Source organism: Streptopelia decaocto (genome assembly GCF_964273445.1).
Source record: "Streptopelia decaocto genome assembly, chromosome: 1".
NCBI lineage: Eukaryota > Metazoa > Chordata > Aves > Columbiformes > Columbidae > Streptopelia > Streptopelia decaocto.
Window position 1 is genome coordinate 50,166,053 of NC_138663.1, and position 19,330 is coordinate 50,185,382.

Below are 19,330 nucleotides of genomic sequence, written 5' to 3' on the forward strand. Positions count from 1 at the left end.
GCCAGCTAGTGTAAAGAGCAAGAAAGTGTGCAATGTCTACACCAAAAAGATGCACAGGAAAAAGTTCCTGTCAGCATCTGTTTCTTTCACAGAATTTTTCCCAAATCATCCTCTGACAATGGCAAAAATCACACTGCCTTTCCATGGTCTTACACATGCTAGATGTCCTGCAATGTCACTGATGCCTCTCACTTGCTACAGGTACAAGAAGCTTTTCCTGCATCTCTGTAGTAAAACTGTTTCGAAGGGACATCCCTTACAAAATATATCTAAAATAAGGAATTTCTGGATTTACTTTTTTCACGTACTCTTCACAGGATTATTTGAGGTAATCTGTTGTCTCATCTGTATGTCACCCAAAACTTCCCAAGTTCCCAAAAGGAATTTGGGCCAGCTTTACAGAGCTGAATGTCTTTGTGATTGTCCTCTGAGAATACACTGGATCATGAGACCAGAGACCAGTTTGCAACATAAATTATTGAGAATACAGAAGGGGACTGAAAAAGAAAATGAATGATAAGGAGAAAACAGACGTAAAAATGTAAATGACAAAACTAGCATTTAAAACTACAAAACTAGCCAAAACTACATTAAAAAAATAAAATAAAATAAAATATAGGTCTTTAAATCACAGTAATTTGAAAATGGAAAGCACATAGTGGAAGTAACACAATTGCCTGATACTAAAGAGATAACATCCTAAATCTAAAACAAATGTTCCATACTGTAACTTCAAAACTGTGCTTTAGAAAATATACAAATCTTTAACTATTCTGAAAGAATTTCAAACATGTCCATGACATACTATCCCCACTGCAAGATTCTGGTCTGTATTTTCTTTTACGCTTGGATAAAAATAAAAAAGGAACCAGCACCATCTAGTGGTCTTAAACCAATTTTGTTGCAGACAGTGTTAACAGCTTCTGAGACTTCCTCAAAAGAGCAGACCTTATTCTCCACTCTTAAGTTATCAGCATAGCCATACTGGAAACTTTAACAGCACTGAATTAGTCTGGAGTGGAACAGAGGGGAGAGACTGCACACACAGTAAGAAGAGACAAGCAGTTAACAGAGGTTCTGGAAATTTCCTATTCTGCTTGCTGCACGAAGCACCTTTTTTACATCTCCTTCTCCTCATCTGTCTTGTTTAATTAGACCAAATGTCATTTGGAACAGACGTACCAAGGCTACATACAATGGGATCACAATCTATTCTGGAACTATCAAATGCAGCCCAACAGAAACTCAAGACCGAGCAATGTAATACAAACAGATGGTATTTTAATGTTTCTTCTCCACACATGCAAAATTAAAAATAAGCATGAAAGTATTCTGCACATTTCCAGAAGATATTGTCTGTTTTACGTATGATGCAAACAACAACAGCTATAGCACTATATGGGCAAATGCATTCTGTTTAAAAACACATGGTTTCAGCAATATTTGTGGAAAAACTTCATATAAGTAGCTCTTAGCAATTTGCAAACTGCAGCTGGAGTCTTTTAGCGAGGGACTCTCTCTTAGCTATCAGTGAAGTCCCGGAGTAAATTCTGCGTGTGACAAGAGGAGTTAAAGCTGATGACAGTGAGCATGAAGATGAAAAAACACATTAAAAAAAAACCAAACCACACCAAAACCAGAAAGGTATCTGCGAAAAAAAACCAACCTCTGCCTGCTTTCTTAAAAAGAGTAGGTCCAAAGAAGCATTTATGACTATCCACAGTTCTGCATTGCTATTTGTAGCACTGCCAGGAGTTTAGCAAACATACTATGGCAATTTAGACACCCTATGAAAGTAGAGTCTATGACTCCAGTCAAAATGCTACTTTTTGTTTAAGAAAATTTTTAAGTAAAGAGTTGATCTTTCAAATACAAACATATGCACTGAACTTCAGTGTATTCCTGACAAAATTACTTAATTTGTGATCATGCATTCTTAAGTGGAAAAGCATAACTGAGACACATTTCTCATACTTCTAATGTTATTTTTAAGGGTTTTCTAGCAACTCTAATTTCTTCCCCTTTGAATGAAAAAAAGAAAAATAAATCATAGTATGGTTGAAGTTTCCTACAATGTTATTAAAGCAGAAGTATTACAAAGACAAATAAGCCTTACTTCTTAGCAAAAAGCCCCCAGCCTTTGTTAAAGCTGAATGAACAGAGAACATTGAATGGTACTGCAGCTTCCAGAATTGCTAAGGGACCTCCTGCAAGATTTACAGATGGGAGGGATATAATAACGTCTTAAAACCCACAAATCCATTTTTGTGTATTTATGTGACTACTTACAGCCAATATGTTATTGTACGAAACAAATCCTTTAATATGCATTTGTTTTAACTGGACATCCTCAAAGCATTTCTGGAGTGGAGAAAGATTCTAAGCTGCTTTTTGTGAACATTTATTTACCCACTCAAATACACTAGAGACTCAGTAAACATAGCAGCACACTGCACAAAACAGAAAGTACAAGATTTTACTTCACTTGGCCTGTATGAAGACACTACATTCCACACAGAAGCCACATTCCTAAAGTTCATCCACTAATCCTGTGTCATTCTTACAGTAATCTTGCAGACGTTTTTATCAAATGAGATAAATCTAAATATGAATCTTATCCAGCATTACTGGTCACACACATATATAGATGAAACTTCTTTAACCAGTTTATTTTGTTGTTTCTCACTAGGGTACTGACATGCTTTTACAGTAAACATTGATATTCCAGCATGTTTATTCCTCTATTTGCAGGTATTATAAACTCTGTTCACAAATACTAACATTCCAAATTTGAAAAAAAATATTAAATATATCAACATTAAACCCCCTAACTACAGATTTTTTTAAGCTTTCCTATTTCCTGTTTGCTATGCCTTGTTATTTATAATGAAATTCCATTATCCATGTTCATACTGTTTCAGTCATCTTTTTTTTTTCCCCCAGTGGAAATCATTTCTTCATATAAATGTCTTATGTTAATGTATTCCATCTACAGCTTAATAATTGTTTTATATTATTTTCCTGCCATTCAGCAGGAAAATACTCTAAGAATACTCTAAAGAAAATCAAGTCTAAATCAAGATAAATAAAATCAAAATCTCCTTATCTCCTTTCCATTCCCAGCTCTGCAGTCTTTCCAAGTAACATCTTTAAATTTAGCATAGACGAAGAATACAACTAGCAATTCACCTTTTCAGGTTTCGTGTTTCAATTTATACAAAATTTCTTTACTTCATCACCAGCAGCTTTTTTTCTTTACCATAAGATTTTATTTCAATGGACCAATCTCTGAAGATTCATGTCTGTTAAGACTATAATACTGTATTTTGGTGGCCTTTACAAATTTCACAGTATGTCATGAACCAAAACCCAAGTCCCTAGGCCTAGAGTATAGGGAGGTTGTTAAATCTAGTTCTTTTCTATCTGCTGTGCTGCCTTCTTGAAAGAAATTTACTGCTTTCAAGCCTTGAGAGCTGTCTTTCAAGTAATGATCTGGCAATTTACTACTACCTTTTATCAACTGTTAACATTGCTTTTGAGGGACCACTAATGGTCTTCCCTCTGTTACATCATTCTAAAACCAAAAAAACTTGCTTCTCCAGCTGTTTTCACTGCACTAACACTTTCCTGACCTTTGTCAGTAGAAAAGGCTCTGGATACCGATTACATCTATACCAAATCTACATAATACAAGACTCACAATGCAAAATTTTTGGCTTGTCAGAAGCTGAGGCACAATCTGTACCACTTAGGCACTTTACAGTCTGAGTGGCCATACAAGTGGGGAGGCAAACACTTATTCACTACATGAAAAATTCCTGGCTGGCTAACATAAAAAAATCTCCTGGCAAAAAGACTTAATGTATTGATGCATCTGTTCAGTGTTTTGGGTGCATGTAAATTCTAGCTGGTGGACTGCATGCTAAAGGTGCAACTGTTGCCTGCCAGCTGTTGGACCTAACAAACAGAACAAACTGCCTTTGTATAATAAATATAACAGGGCTTGGCACACCTTCTGTGCCTAAATGATTTGCATGATTTTATCTTAGACTCATTCTTTTTTTTCCAGCTCTGGGGCAAAGAGCAGCAATGAAGAGCCAGACTGGGAGGGAAATATAGAACAATAGTTTGCAGTCAGAATGGGGTAGCATTTTAGCAGAAAGAGAGGCTGTGGTCCAGTGTTAGCATGGTTCAGCGACTCAGACAGATAATAGGATTTCTTTATAACTATTTATTGTGTCAGTCAGGAACACATCAGAATTCTCTGCAGTTACAAGGCTAGACTTTATATTAATTGCTTCTGTAGATAAACTGAATTCAGGCTACTCGCATATTCCAACTGAGTTAGTGCAGGTAACATTAGGGGCCCTTCTAGAAAGATTTTTAGTCATCTGGCTGATAATAGTTATAGGACCTGGTAGATGGAACACACAGCAGTAGCTAAGCCATACTACAAATAAATGTGAAGTTGAGTACGTGAGTAGCTTTAAAATGCAGGTCTGTTCTAAGTCCATTTCCTCATTCTCCTTGGGCTTAGCAGCTAGCTGGCCCTGAATCCAAGGGACGTATAATTCTGAATATAAACAGCACAAATACTGTAATAAAAATGGGAATAATTTTTCATTAATTTTCTTACCAATTCGAGTGATTCTGTTGTAGGAAAGTTCAAGATTTTGGAGATTTATGCAGCCATCTATGCCACAAACTGATGAAAGATGGTTCTTATTCAGAATCAGAATACAGAGATTTTCTAGATTTTCACAGTCAATTGTCTGAATGTTGTTTTCCTGCAATAAAGGAAAAATTTGAATATTAAATAGCATCTGAAGTGAAATAGCAGAATTAAGTGTAAAATTATGGTAGATTGTCACCATTGCTTGTTTTCATCCCAAACTTCTAGCTAGGACTAAGGGCATCTCTATTTTTTCCATTAAGAAAATAAATTTATGTGTCATAGAAACTACCTTTTGTGTCCTGCTGGGATAGAATAAAATGTATTTCAAACTTAATTCTGGCTTTGAAGAAGCCCAGAAGTTGAAACAAAGAGTATAAGGAGAATATAAGGTCTTTAAGAGAGTGGTCTTTTCCCTACATGCTTTCCTAGCTTTCCAAATCCTGGGAGACAAATAAAAACTGCATAGAAACCATCATATTCATTATATACTAATGAAGACAGCTATGACTTTGCCAGACTATTTACTAATAGTGAAAATCTGCATTTAGAGGTATTTTAGTCACAAACATTAACACTGTTCTCAGGTAACGTTCAACCCCCAAGAGATATTGCTCTTTTAACAACCCCCTCCCCTGGCCATTTTACTAACACTTCCTCAGATTTTTATTTCACTATTTGTTGCCCTTGCCATTTTCTTCCGTTTTTTACCTGCAGATGCTCAAATAAACAAAACTTAAATTCCCTGCTTCTGTAACAAACCAATTAAACCAAAGTGTCTAATTTCTATTCCAGAATTAAAATGCTCACTAGATTTAGGTAGAATCAAATGTGCTTGGTACCTCCACGTTTATATACTTTAGGTCTTTGCAGCTACTTAGTCCTTCCAACGCAACTAGTCCACAGCGCCTCAGAGTCAAAACTTGAAGATTTGGGCACTTTGATAATGTTGAGAGGCTACAGGCTGGCAAATCTTCAAGTGTGAGTGTTGTGACCTGAACAGACAGAAGATTAACACTAAGCAAAGCAGTTAATAGTGTGAATTGTTTCCCGCCACACTGTCATAAGTGAAAAGTGAGTGTGCAAAACCAGCCAAAAATAGTTCAGATTAAAAGTGTATGCAGTCTAGTGTGTCATCTCAGGGTGGACACCAAGATGAGAGCACAGAACAAGCATACAGTGATAATTCAGTACGTGGTAAGATAAGTAAGTGTTAGGAACCAAGAGACGTTCTTTATGGCAAAATACCATCTATAAGCTGATCAGCAATGTCTTCTGGAAGAGATTAGTCTTCTCAAAACTCTGAAGGGGTTATATGAGCAGGTGCTGAAATGCAGACCTTCATCCAGAGGCAAACCATGTTCATTTAGCAGAAAATAGGGGCTAGGAGCTCCTGCCTTTTACAGACTTAAGATGCTATCAATCATCTGAAGACCAATACCACACTAGTCTGCACTACAATGCTCACAGAAATTAAAAAATAATTCTCATCACCCTGATTCTGTATTTGTATGGAGGAACTCTCACTGAGATCTTTGAAAACAGCATTTTACTGACATATTAAAAAAAAAAAAAAAAGAAAAAAGATGGTATGGCTTCCCATTTCATTCTAAATCTGTACAGTTACCTGCTGAAGAGTACTCCAATGGCCACTTTGAATTATCTTCTGTGAACTTAAAGGAGGCATCTTGCTACTTGAACTTTTCCTTTGTCGTTTTTTTGTAGTTGATTGCCTTCTTTGGTTTTCTTCATATATTTTAGACCAAGATTTACATGTGTTCATCCAGTTTATTCTTTTCTTTTCAATATCATCAGGAAGAATTACTCTACTGGAACACTCAGCTACATATTGAATTTTGTCCCAGGTCTCTCCAACTTCCTCATTAGCATCTTCCATTAGAAATACAGTTTCTACCATCATTTCAGATTCAGAAAATTGCTCTTTGACATCTCTATTACTAACACTTAGCTGGACATTTGGTGGACTGCTGCATGTATTTTCTACCATGTCATTGTCTCCAAAATTAACAGATTCATCATTTGAACTATGACTCTTTGAAGCTTTAGTAAGATCTGTAGTTTGTAAGCAATTTTCTTCTACATGCGTTACTGAATTCATGTAAATGTTCTCATCATTTACTTGAGAAGAGTGTTCCTTCTTCTCAAACCCTTGCATATTTGGTGTTGGTGTCAAATTTCTTTCTGCTGAAATCATCCAATTATTTGTATCATCCAGGATTTCAGTCTGCTTTGCTTTTTGTTCCTCTACTTGCTTACTTAGTTCCTTCTTCTGTTCTATTACTTTTGTATTTTCTGCCTGCTTATCCTTTTTTATGTTTTCTTTGTTGTTTTCTCCACTTTCACTCATCACAGCTTTTGCTGTTTTTTCTCCTAGATTTCTCTGTTCTTCTCTTCTTATCTGAAGCTGTTTTTCTCTTGCAAGTCTCAAACTTTCTTTCTTTTTCTCATATTCCTCACGTCTCCTCACCTGTTCCAAATGTTCTTGTCTTTTAAGTTCTTCTTGTCTCTTCTTTCCCCCTTCTTTCTTTTGCTTCTTTTCTTCCATTCGTCTCTTCCTTTTTTCCTCTTTTTCTTTAATTTCTCTCTCTATTTCTTCTAGTATTTGCTGCTTCTTTTTTATTTCTTCTTTCCATTCTTTTAAGATGGAAGCATATTTTTTACGGACTAAAAATGATCTAAATCTAGCTTGGATTTTCAGAGCTGCTGTATTCTGTTGTTCTGCCAGGTGTTGTCTTTCTTTTGCTTTCTGCTCTTCCAAGGCCTTTTTCTCCTCTTCCATTTGCATCCGTAGCTTCATGATCAATTCCTAGGCCAAAACAATTAGGACAGACTTCAACCACACTTAAAACAGGACAGGTGTTAGCACATATTCATCATTAATAACAGAATCTGCTAACTTAACTGTTCCAGAATGTTTATTCTCAAATATATGATAGTAATCTCACAGTCTTTTGACAAAAGCCCATTGTATAGCCTTACCTCACGTTGCATCATTTTGTCCCTCCAAGCTTTCTTTTCTTTCTCTAACTCATCTTCTATTGCAGTTTGGTGTTTCTGCACAACAAAGTAACTTAAATTAATACTGTAAAAAACCTGGAACATCACAAAACACCGTCTCTTCAATCTCCCTCACCTCTGGACTTTCCAATGATCCACTTTTGCAAATACTTCAATTAAAATGAGAAACTCAGCTGTGTGAGGATCAAAACAAACAACTGGACACTTGCATTGGTAATGCAGACTTGGTCATGTACTGAAAGATGCATGCCTTCCGAGGCAGCATCTCAGTACTTGACCCAAACAACTACCACCTTCCTCTGTAAATTCTGTATTATTGAAGATGAAAACTATGCTTATGAAATAAATATTCAAAGTATAGAAACATAACAGAAATAAACACTCTGAATGTAGCATGAACAGTCCTCCCCCAATTGCACAGATATGCTACCAATAATCTTAAAATCTTTCAAACGGGTATTTTGTTCAGTAAAACTAAAGAATTTTTTTCACTAAAATTGTTTCTCAATAGAAAAAGAAAGTTCAAGCCTATTTTATCACTATTTGCAAATAAATAGCATTTCTCTCCTCACCCAACATATCCTCAATAAGAAAGAAAAATAATCCAAATTATCTGGAAGTACATTTGAAAATTAACAGACAGTAAGTACCAAAAAAACAGAGGCTGATCCAGAACCACCTGTCTCCTGGTGGAACCAAGATAAATCAGTATCAGCCAAATCAAATATACAGCAGGGTATGAAGTAACCAGTATAAACAAACTAGCAATTTCAACATGGAGCATTAAGTCTCCCAGGTGCCTAAGCACTATTTTTCATGCATGTTCAGAAGCATGCCGTTCAGACAACACGAGACTAGATGTCCAGATTCTTCTGTAATGGGGGAAGTTACTCTCCACCTCTCACCTCCAAAAAGAGTGTGCTAGCAAAAGCACTACCAAAGTGTCTACATGGGGACATGCCACTCCTTGTCTAGAGAAAGAAAGCCATCCTACATCCAAAAGTGATTAATGGTATCAAAGAGAAAAGGAAGCCTAATCGGTTTTGTGGCCTGTTGAAAAGGAAGCTGTATCAGACGCTGAATTTGTCTTCAGAGATCAAGGGTATTTTCACTTACTAAGCCCTTCCTTGATTTTGGTGACTTGACTTACCTTGTTGCGACCAAGATGCCTACCTCTTCAGAAAGCTGCAAATTAGTTAATTGAAAATGCAGTGTTAATGCATCTCTCATAACAGACATATTTAGGCTAAATAATAAAATATTGTGGCTCCACAAGTACAATATCTGAGGGTCACCGTTTTTACGCATTCTTATACTCTTTCATGAGGAGTTATCAAATTTTATCCTTCGGTATGCACCACACACTATAGCAAAACACAACTAGATACCCTTTAGAATGCAACCAGTCAACATGTTGAGTCATGTTCTGTTGTGGTAGAACTCAGTAGATGAAGCCTTCCAGATACAGACAAGAAAAGGAGGTACTGTAACTTTTACCTATATGAAGCACAGTTCCAGCATTTCTGGACTGAATTATTTTGGTTCAGATTACTTCACCTATGTTTTTCATCTACATGTGAAATTAGGGTGGGAGGTCTAAAGTAAATAGGTATTTTCTATTAAGGCACAGTAACCAATTTTCATTTGTGCGTAATTTAGCATATCAAACTTCTTGTACTTTGGCTGGTGTCAAAATATAAAAACTTAGTAAGGGCAAAGTCTAAGGAATAATTTAACATTTAGCACAGCAAATTCATTCACTGTTGATCAAAGCAGTAAATGCATAAAACCCAGTGGATTGTATTTAAATATGTCTTACATCTCACTTTGTTAACACAAGCAGACAGACTTCAGGACAGTCATACAGTTTGGGATGGTACTCTCTTGTTCACATTAGATCTTGAATTCAGATAGTCTTCAGATGGGAACAGATTGGTTTCAATATCATTAATTACCTTATGAAGAAGCTCTAACTTTATTCTTTCAGCTTCGAGTTCCTCCAGACGCTGCACCCTTCTTGCGTGTTCCTCTTCATTTTGTTTTTCCTGTGCTTCCCTCTCAGCTTTCCACTTTTTCCTCTTCTCATCTTCAAGCTCCTTTTGTCTTTTCTCCAACTGCTCAAATTCTTGTCTACACTTTTCTTCTACTTCATGGTGAGTAAGGCTTAAGTTCATTTCAACATCAGCTATGAATTTGTAATCAACCAAGCAAACCTTTTATTTAATTTCATAATAAGCATTGGAGGTTGTTAAACAGTCTTAAAAGTATTGACAAGAAAAGAACTCTGTTCTGATACAGCCAGCAATGCATATCCCCAAGGAAATCAAAACTACAACATGAGTCTCTTCTATCAGAGATGTCTTATTATCGTGAAGCACACTCACTGACTCTGCTACAATCATGCTTATTCTACCAATGTATATTTCACGATTACATTTTGGCTTCAGGAGAAATGCCTTCTGTGGCTATCAGCAAGGGTTTTATAACTGATGCACTCCACCCCAACACATACAAATGCTGTGGTGAAAATAAACATTCCCAGCCAATGTTACTAAAAGATGTTGCAGCCAAAGCACAACCTGTTTAGAGCCTCCAATCTGCCTTCCATTTGTATTTATAATTATTTAAATAATTTTTGAGTAGTATTTTGTAAAACAAATTTCTATCAAGACCTTAAAGACTACGATAATTTTGTGATCCTGAAATGAGAGAAAAGCACAAGGATTTTCTCACATATGCCCAATTCATGATGTATCAAAATCTATTGCGTACTGTAAGGTGTAATTCTTTACAAAGAATATTATGATACTCATGAAAACAGAAAAGCAGTAAATAGTGATACAGTGCTAAAGATCACCACATCAAATGACCAATATGTTTGCTTACCTGTAACAAAATGGTCATCAGTGACCACTGCATCACTGGGGGAGCAATTATTATAACTAGGTGTTGTAACAATCTGCAAGTCTTCATCTTCAATTTCAAATAGTACCTAATAAAGTTTAATATTGTCATTAAGAAACAAGAAAAAAAATTAAAGCAGAACATTATAAAAATCTTCCACAGCAAGGATAAGCTTTTCATCATATGACAAATATATTAATACAAAATTTACTACTGACTGGAATCCTTAGACACTAAATAATGCCAACACGTTGGTAAAAATATTGTTTTCTAGAGTAATCAGTATTAGAGTGTTTCCCAAAATACATAATATTTCTCTGTGTTTTTTAAATGTATTTTACATTTTGACTTGGAAAAAGGAATGTTTTACATTTGGTTCATGTTTTCCTTTCTGTGGGACTAAGCACTACATTTATGCATTAATATTATTATGGACATAGGGGAAGAACCAGTTACAGAGTAAATTTTTAAGTTGCCTATTTGAAAATAATGCTATAGGCACCAAGGTTTGCTGTATTTCTTTCATTGTTCTTTATTGGCAAAAAACAATCTGTTCCTCCTCATTTATCATCTGCTCATCACATGCTTGATGCATATATTAATATTTGTAATGCAGCTGAAGTCACATAAAGTACTTATGCTGTTCTAAACAATGGTCTTCTGAGAACAAAGAATCATATTTGCAAAAGTGCTCACTAATAAAAAACAAGTGGCAAATTAAAAGTGACTAAATTCAATGCAGATTTACATCTAAGAACTTCAGCAAGTTATTCAGTCAAATCCTATTAAAGTATAAAAGAACTCAGATTTATAACTCTTGATTTTTCTTTGAAAGTTACAGACATTCTTATGCTAGCATTTTCTATAAAATAATGGAATATATTAGGAGCAAAATTAATAGTAGCACATCCTCCTGATCATTAGAAAAATAAGAAGAAGTTGTAAAGTATTATCACACTATTGAGATAATAAAGTATTATTCAGTTTTGATTATTTGGTAATTTTTTTTTTTTTTCTTGGCAAAAAAACTACTGGTAGAGATAATCTATTCCAAGTTTTAAAACTTACACACATGGTGTTATTACAGATGATGACCTAGTTCTAAAGAACAGCATATACAAACTCCTTAATACCTTTTTGATAGTCTGACAGAAGCAAAATGGAATACATCTATACACCTCCTTAGGAGGCCAACCAAGCAAGTACAAGCTATCTAGATTACTTAGTATAGTAGAATTTTGTTCACTATAAATATTATTTAAATAGAGAATACCCTTCTTTTAAATTGTTCTGGATCTTCATTATTTTCAGAAGCCAACTCGGCCAAGCAATCTGAAGCATGGCAAGAAGCTACTCCATAAATGTTACCTAAAGAAGAAATAAATGTATAATTTAGTACACAGAGAAAAAATCCCTAAGCAGTACTCACTTCTGCTCTACACTGCTTAGCTTTTATATTTATTTAAACCAAAAGAAAGGACTTTTTTCCTTTAAAACTCTTTTAAAAACACTGACAATTTAACTCAAATATTTATGGGAGTCATTCATCTACATTAAAAGCAGCAAATATATGTAACTGGGACACACCCAATGATATTGTAAGAATCCAGTGACACCAAATATGAAAGATAATTCCACAGCAAAGAACACAGCAGAACACTTTCCGTGTAGAAAAACACAGTAGAACTTGTATCAGATAGGTCAAATACTGACAAAGAACTACAAAAATAATGAAAAAGTGTCCATTACAAAAACACATAAAAAAGAAACCTTCCTCAAAATTTAAAATGTATAGACAATACTGAACTTCTGCTCATGAAGACCATTATACTAAATGAGTGTGAAATCCAAGATGATGTGAAAAAGTAGAAGAGAACAGACAACACCAGCTGTCTGGCATAAAAACCTGTGACCTTGGCTTCAGCCACACAGCTGATACAGCAATATTGTTCCAAATTACAAGGACATTTAATTTAATGCTAGCTTGGATATCTCTAGAGACAGACTTTAAAGATATCCTATGGGGTTCAATTGCATCTGAACTCTTCAGCTCCAAGTGACTTCATTTTAGATTCTCATGAAGAGTCTGGCCCAGGTCCTGTTTCAGACAATGATCCTGCAACTTGCCTTGGTCTATGGTTTAACATCAGATGAATTTTTAGAGAAGTTCAATTCGTACTCAGATGTTCATCCTAGAAGACAGCATTGCAGGGCTTTATTCCTAGGGATTTTCAGCATGCATTCAGAAGCTGATGCAATAGGCTCCACTGCTTGCTCTGCTTAATAGTTTGCATTATTTTACTAATGATTGTTAGTCTTCCACTGGCAACATGAGGTGTGTAAACATTTTAAGTATGATCTCTGCTTACTTGTAGTTTCTTCATCTTCTAAGCCTTGCAGTATAAACTTTTCAGCATCTTGATTTCTGCTCTTTATAAAGTTTAAATAGGAGAGAACTGATTCCGGCAAGTCAACCGAAATCTAGAAAAACATGACATTTGACATAAATTCTACATTTTCATCTCACAGCCACAACCAGAGGTAAATACTTGACATGCAAGAATAAAGACTCATTTTAACTTCACATATGAAGCACTGATGGAGATTTAGTAGCAATTGCTACACTCTTTCCATTGTCTTATCACGCACTGACAATTAATATTCTCATTTTAAATTACATTCTAATTCAATTTTTATTGGACCACATTTTAGTGATTTATCTTCCACTATGTTCAGAAATGTTTTAATTAACATTTTCTTTATAATTGTGTTAGACCAAGAAATAAAGATTAAGACTAAAATTAATAAATACCAATGATATTTTTCTTAAAAATTTTCAGACACTTAAAAAAATATCATCTACCTGAATATCCTATAGACCAATCCTTTTTCTACAAGTCTGAAAGATTAAAATAACTGAAAAGGATGCAAATAACTGGATTTCAGAGGAAAATCTTTCCCCAAAATAGAAAGTCATCCAAAAAAGAGGACTTGAAGCATAAATTCATATTAAATTAAAATCAGGAACTCTTCAATCTGAAGAATTTCCTGTAAGAATTATACACAGAACTCTATGAAAAATCATTGGCTCATTCATCCAGATTTAATCTACCTCATTAGCTTTAATAAAATCTTCCAACTTCAGATGATTCTAAAACAAATCATTGTCTACCAGTCTGATTTTCTCACTTAAGCAGAATGCTGATATTAATCTCTTTCATTGTCTTTTCACCATTGGAGGTTACATTTTTTCATAAGCAATACTACAGAGACTGCTTTTCAGAAAAAATCTTTAGATTTGGTATTTCAGGAAAAAGTGCATTCATTAGATAGGTTTTCAGATACTCATACTACTTCCAAGCAGAAATAGAAGCCGGTTTAGCCAATTGAATACTTACTGACTCACTGTCACTCAAAGCTTCATCTGATACCTCTGTGTCAGGGTCTTCTGCTTCAAAGGAAGAAACACTGATTCTGCTTAATTCAATTTCTATTTCTTTTTCAATTCCTTCAATATCTTCTGACATTCTGCTTTCCCCAGTGTCTTATCTGCTTTCAAAGCTACACAAAGAAAATATTAACTTTCAGCACTGTATGAACCAAAATAAAGAGGGTGCTCATTTCACAGGAGTTTATTCGGATGTATTTATTGAGCAGTTGACTTAAAACATGAAAAGAAATAGCAGAAGTTTGCTCTGAACACTTCATAGTAACAAGCAAAAAAATAAAGAAAATGTTTGCTTGTAATAGACAATCCCCCCTTAGTCTACCCTGCTAAATTTTGCAGGTGTTACCAAATTTGAATGTTAAAAACCTCCACCTGCTCTCTACTCCTTGTGGACAGTATCAGTGCTATGACCTAAGCCTCACAAGCGTTTTTTCCAGTACTAATAGCTGAAAAGAAGAAAAATAAATAAATAAATAATGAAAGGCTTCAAACAATGCTAGCAATTACAAAATAAGACTAAGAATCCAGAAAGCACTCAGTGAAGTTATAATGATACAGAGAAAGCCATAAGAAATGGCCAGACCCACAGAAGTACAAAACTTGCACATGCATCCAGGCAGGAGGGGAAGGGATTGCTGTCCCTCCCTCCCTCCACAACCCGCATCCCTCTCTTCACTCTTAGCCCGAGGGGACAGGGGAGGCAGCCTAGACCAGCAGCGAGCAGCTCCTCGTCCCTCGCCGGCTCCTGGAGCCGGAGAACGCACAGGCTGAACGCACCTCAGCCCTGATGGCGCGAAGCTGCCTCTCTCTTAGAAAAACTACATCTCCCAGAAGGCATCGCGGCGGTGAGGCCGCCCGCCGTTCCCCGGAAGAACCTGAAGGGGGTCCGCCCCTTCGACTGCTGGGAGCTGTAGTCCGCTCCTCGGAGCGCCCATAGTGCTCGCGTCTCCGCGGTCTCCTGTGTGTAGCTACTCACTTATCTTTCAGCCAAGCTCCTGCCGGAGCCGCCGCTTTCCCAGCCGCCTACGGGGACCGACAGTCCCGCCGCCCTGAAATTCCGCAGCTCCCAACCAACCCCGGCTAGGCCCTCCGCGAGGACGGCGAGAGCCCCGCCAGTGCCTTGAGAAACCGGGAGCGTCACCATGGCAACGGAGAACAACGTCCTGGACGGCGAGCTGGAGGATCCAAACTTCACGAGCAGTCCGCGTTTCGCGCCTGACGGGGTGCTTAGTGGCGCCTGTCGGGGGGCAGGTGCCTCGCGATCGTCAGCGTGGGACGAAACACTTCGCAGCACTTTCCTTCGTTTTTGTTGTTGTCTTTCTCGTTTGGTTTTGATTTTGGTCTTGGTTGCCTTTGTTGTTGTTTTGGTTTGGTTTTGGCTTGGTTTGTTTTTAATTTATCTTAAGTAAGGGAGTGGAATTTAGTGTTCAGAGTAAAGTAGAGTTAGCAATTGATTGGGGGAAATTAAAAAAAAAAATAAATAAAAGCAGACCAAAGACTGTGTAGTAAAGCCATATTAAAATACCACAGTTTTGCTTCCTGTTTGCCAGAAGAACTCCAAAGGCACAGAGAATGGAGACCTGCCTGATGTCCCTTCTGCGTTCACACCTTGCGGTCCTGCATGGAATGGCTGTTGGAATGGCTGTTGGGCCACTGGCATTGGGACAGTGGCCTCCACTGGCCCTGGGGCAACAGGGGAGCTGGGTACTGGGGTGGGTAGACTGGCTGGGTCTGGGTGGTACCGGGGAACCAGCAGCACAGCACCGGCTGCCACCTGCGCAGCAGGTGGGGAACCAAACATAATTGCTAAAAAAAAAAAAAAAAAAATCAGGGAAAGGCACATACAAATTATTTGAGAGGTGGAGAAAATGTCCAGTCTGAGGGTTAAAGACTCCACACAATTCAGTCTAGCTAGCAGTGTGCCCAGGTAGCCAAAAAGGCCAACAGCATCCTGGCTTCTATCAGGAATAGTATGGCCAGCGGTACTAGGGAAGTGATCGTGCCCTTGTACTTGGCACTGGTGAGGCCCCACCTTGAATCCTGTGTTCAGTTTTGGGTCCCTCATTATCAGGACAATGAAATACTAGAGAGAGTGCAGAGGAGGGTGACGAAGCTGGTGAGAGGTCTGGAGCACAAGTCTGATGAGGAGCAGTTGAGGGAACTGGGGCTGTTTAGACTGGAGAAAAGGAGGCTGAGGGGAGACTTTATTGCTCTCTACACCTACCTGAAAGGAGGTTGTAGCATGAAGGGTGTTCGTCTCTTCTCCCAGGTAGCAACTGATAGGACAAGAGGAAATGGCCTCAAGTGGCACCAGGGGATTGGATATTAGGAAAATATTCTTCCTGGAAAGCGTTGTCAGGCATTGGAACAGGCTGCCCGGGGAAGTGGTTGAGTTACCATCCCTGTAGGTGTTTAAAAGCCATTTAGACAAGATTCTTAGGGACTTGGTTTAGTGCTAGTGTCAGGCTAGGTTACAGTTGGACGCGGTGATCCTGAGGGTCTCTTCCAACTGAAATTATTTTATGATTCTATGACAAGTGATATGGGGCAGGGATGGTGCAAACAATATAATTTTAGTGTTTGGCGTTCACAGGGAATGTATCTGTCCTAAAGTCTGGTTAGGAATAGCAAGCTGCAAAGGTAGGTGTAACAGAAAACAAGAATGGAAAGGTAAACAGAGGTTTTACATAGCAAACAAGCACTTTTTTGAGCAATGGGAAGGATCTGCTGAGGACAGGAGGGGTTTTCCCCATCTCCTTCCGTCTTTAAAATAAACTGAGTACCTTTCTGAAAGACTTATGGCAGTTAACTGCAAAATACTGCATTCAAGGGAAACTGTTTAACGTTTTCTCGCCAGTGTTACGAGTGAGCAAGACATTTTAATCTTAAAACAATAGGAACTCATCCACTGGAAATCCACTCTGCAATGTCTCTCACTTTATAGAATCATGCAACCAGAGAACTTTTCAATGTGGTCGAGTCCTTGAGTGCTGTGTTGAATGTGCACTTGATACTTGTTTTGTAACGTGCGTTATGCTGTGATCATGGTGACTGAAGACCACAGGCACCGTGTCATGTATTTAGCAAACAGCTTTGCCACTACAAAAGACGTTTATGTAGGCCAGTTACCTGTAACCAGGAAGCCAGGGCTGATCAACAGAAGAAAACGTCTCTGTTATAAGGATGCGGTTAAACTGCACTTCAGGAAGAAACAGATCATTATGAGACTGTGCTCTTTAAGGTAGGATGGAAATATTCAGAGTAGGTAAGGATTTTCTTGTGAAGTAACAATGTCATGTAAAATATACAGGATTTTATAAAGATAGTATCTCCATTCTATTTTCCAGATAAGACAAACTAAATTATTATTTAAATGGCTCAAAATAAAACACTGAAATAATGTAGTTATTACAAAACTATTGCAGATGCCAAGTTTCAAGTGAAATATGTAACCATTCAGGATTTTTTGCTATAAAAATGCATCACTGCAATGTTTTAATGTATTCTGGTTTTGAAAATTCTGTTGAAGTTTCATTACTCTTAAAAGGAGTGGATCTCCTTCAGGGAAAGTGCAAAAACAGTTATCTAATATAGTTCATAAGTTTATGTGGTCCCTTATTGTCCTAAATCTACTGTGGAGGTAGTTTGAGAAGCTTATAGGTTTCTTCATTCTGCAATTCAGCACCAAAAGTTTTATTATCCAGGCAATTAAGATCTTGACAGGACAGGCAAATCTTGTGTCTGCTGCATCTTTTCTTCTAATCAACAAATTAGCTATATATGTAATACATACGTTTAGTATGCAAAATAAGTTAATGCAAGATATTTTTTGAGTGCAGAAGCTTCATTTTTTTTCTGTTTTACAAATAATAGAAGAAATAACTTGTTATTATTAATCAATCTGTAGTAATTCTGATAGAAGACAAGAACAGTTCCTTTTGAAAAAATCCATTTGCATTAGAAAATACTTTCTGAAGAGCGTGCCTATGCTGGTTATGTTCACATGTCTGTGCATGCTTGTGTGCCTGCTTTACACATGAGAGGTATAGGACAACTGCAGTCTGCTGCCATTGCACAAACCATCTCCTAGGGCTGCTGCTCTTGGAACCATCTCAGCTTGCACCACAAAGCCAGGCAGAGCAAAACGCCAGAGTACGTTTACAGAAGACGCAAGACAGGTGAATGGGAACATGGGTTAGGGGACAAACGTATGTGTTTCACTCTCCATTCAAAAATCTTGGTAGGCCCAGAAGATATGGTATGCAATAATGTTAATAAAATAATAATATACAGGAAAAAAATCCTATATCAGAGAGTTTACAGTGCTAGGGGTCTTTCCCACTGACATATGCTAAACTGTCCTCAATATGTGAATGCCTGTGTGACTTCTCTACAGCCCTGTTGACATCTGCAGGTGTTTGCAAGGGTGATCCAGTTGGTACTCATGTTCCAATGCACACTTTACAGGTATAATATTTCAGGAGCAGTTGCTATGGGCAGAGTCTCTGCTTGCCCTTCCATTGACCAAGCACCCACTTGCTATAGATGACCAATGAAGTGCATTTCTTGATTTAGCCTCATTTGAAAGGAATTCAACTTTTCACATCCTGTTACTTTCTGAAACAAAACAACGGAAGAAAAAAGTAAGTGGGGGTGACTGGGAGATTCACTTTAAAAATGCAAAGTGTATTCTGAAGTTTAGTACAAGACAGTTGGCAGCGCTGTTTGACAGTTCTCATGGCTTTGCTAGAACTGTGTGCTGGATCACACTAAAATCATTAGACTGTATAAGCTATTTTCAACAGCAATTGAATCAGATTGTGTTGACAAAGCGGGGCTTATATATTTACTGTGGTTCTCCCTTTTTGTTTCAGTTGATATCCTTAATAACTAGTGAAGTAAGTGTACCGAAGAATATAAGGACGAGTGTATTCAAGACCATGTAAATCTTGCCATTGCTGCAATATAAATCTTCATACATGCTGCCTCTGAATGTCTTTAGCAGTTAAGGAAAAAAAAAAAAAAACAACACAACTAAAAAAAGAAATACACATGTACGATATAACTACAGACATTTGAGACCAGACATCATCTTGATGCTTCTGCTGTTGCTGCTATTTCTTATTCAATGTATCAGGTGGCTGTTTAAATTTATAAAACATCTGAAGACAATAAATCACATTGTAATTGGTAGGCTTAGTTATATGTTTCAAATTCAACTGAATATATTATATTTTCAGCTGTGGTTCAAAACTGAAAACACAAGA

The 19,330-nt window shown here is 37.1% G+C and overlaps 1 protein-coding gene across 1 annotated transcript in view; it reads right to left on the minus strand.

Moving 5' to 3' along the window:
- Positions 1-14,142, minus strand: part of LRRIQ1 (leucine rich repeats and IQ motif containing 1) — a gene marked incomplete at both ends in the record, with an annotated part of 109,381 nt that extends 95,239 nt beyond the window's left edge. Inside the window, 9 exons of the mRNA XM_082065663.1 lie at positions 4,637-4,787; positions 5,515-5,667; positions 6,300-7,499; positions 7,673-7,747; positions 9,667-9,896; positions 10,598-10,703; positions 11,889-11,983; positions 12,985-13,096; positions 14,014-14,142. Of these exons, the coding sequence (XP_081921789.1) occupies positions 4,637-4,787; positions 5,515-5,667; positions 6,300-7,499; positions 7,673-7,747; positions 9,667-9,896; positions 10,598-10,703; positions 11,889-11,983; positions 12,985-13,096; positions 14,014-14,142 (2,251 nt within the window). The remainder of the gene's footprint in view (positions 1-4,636; positions 4,788-5,514; positions 5,668-6,299; positions 7,500-7,672; positions 7,748-9,666; positions 9,897-10,597; positions 10,704-11,888; positions 11,984-12,984; positions 13,097-14,013) is intronic.
- Positions 14,143-19,330: the final 5,188 nt, after the last annotated feature.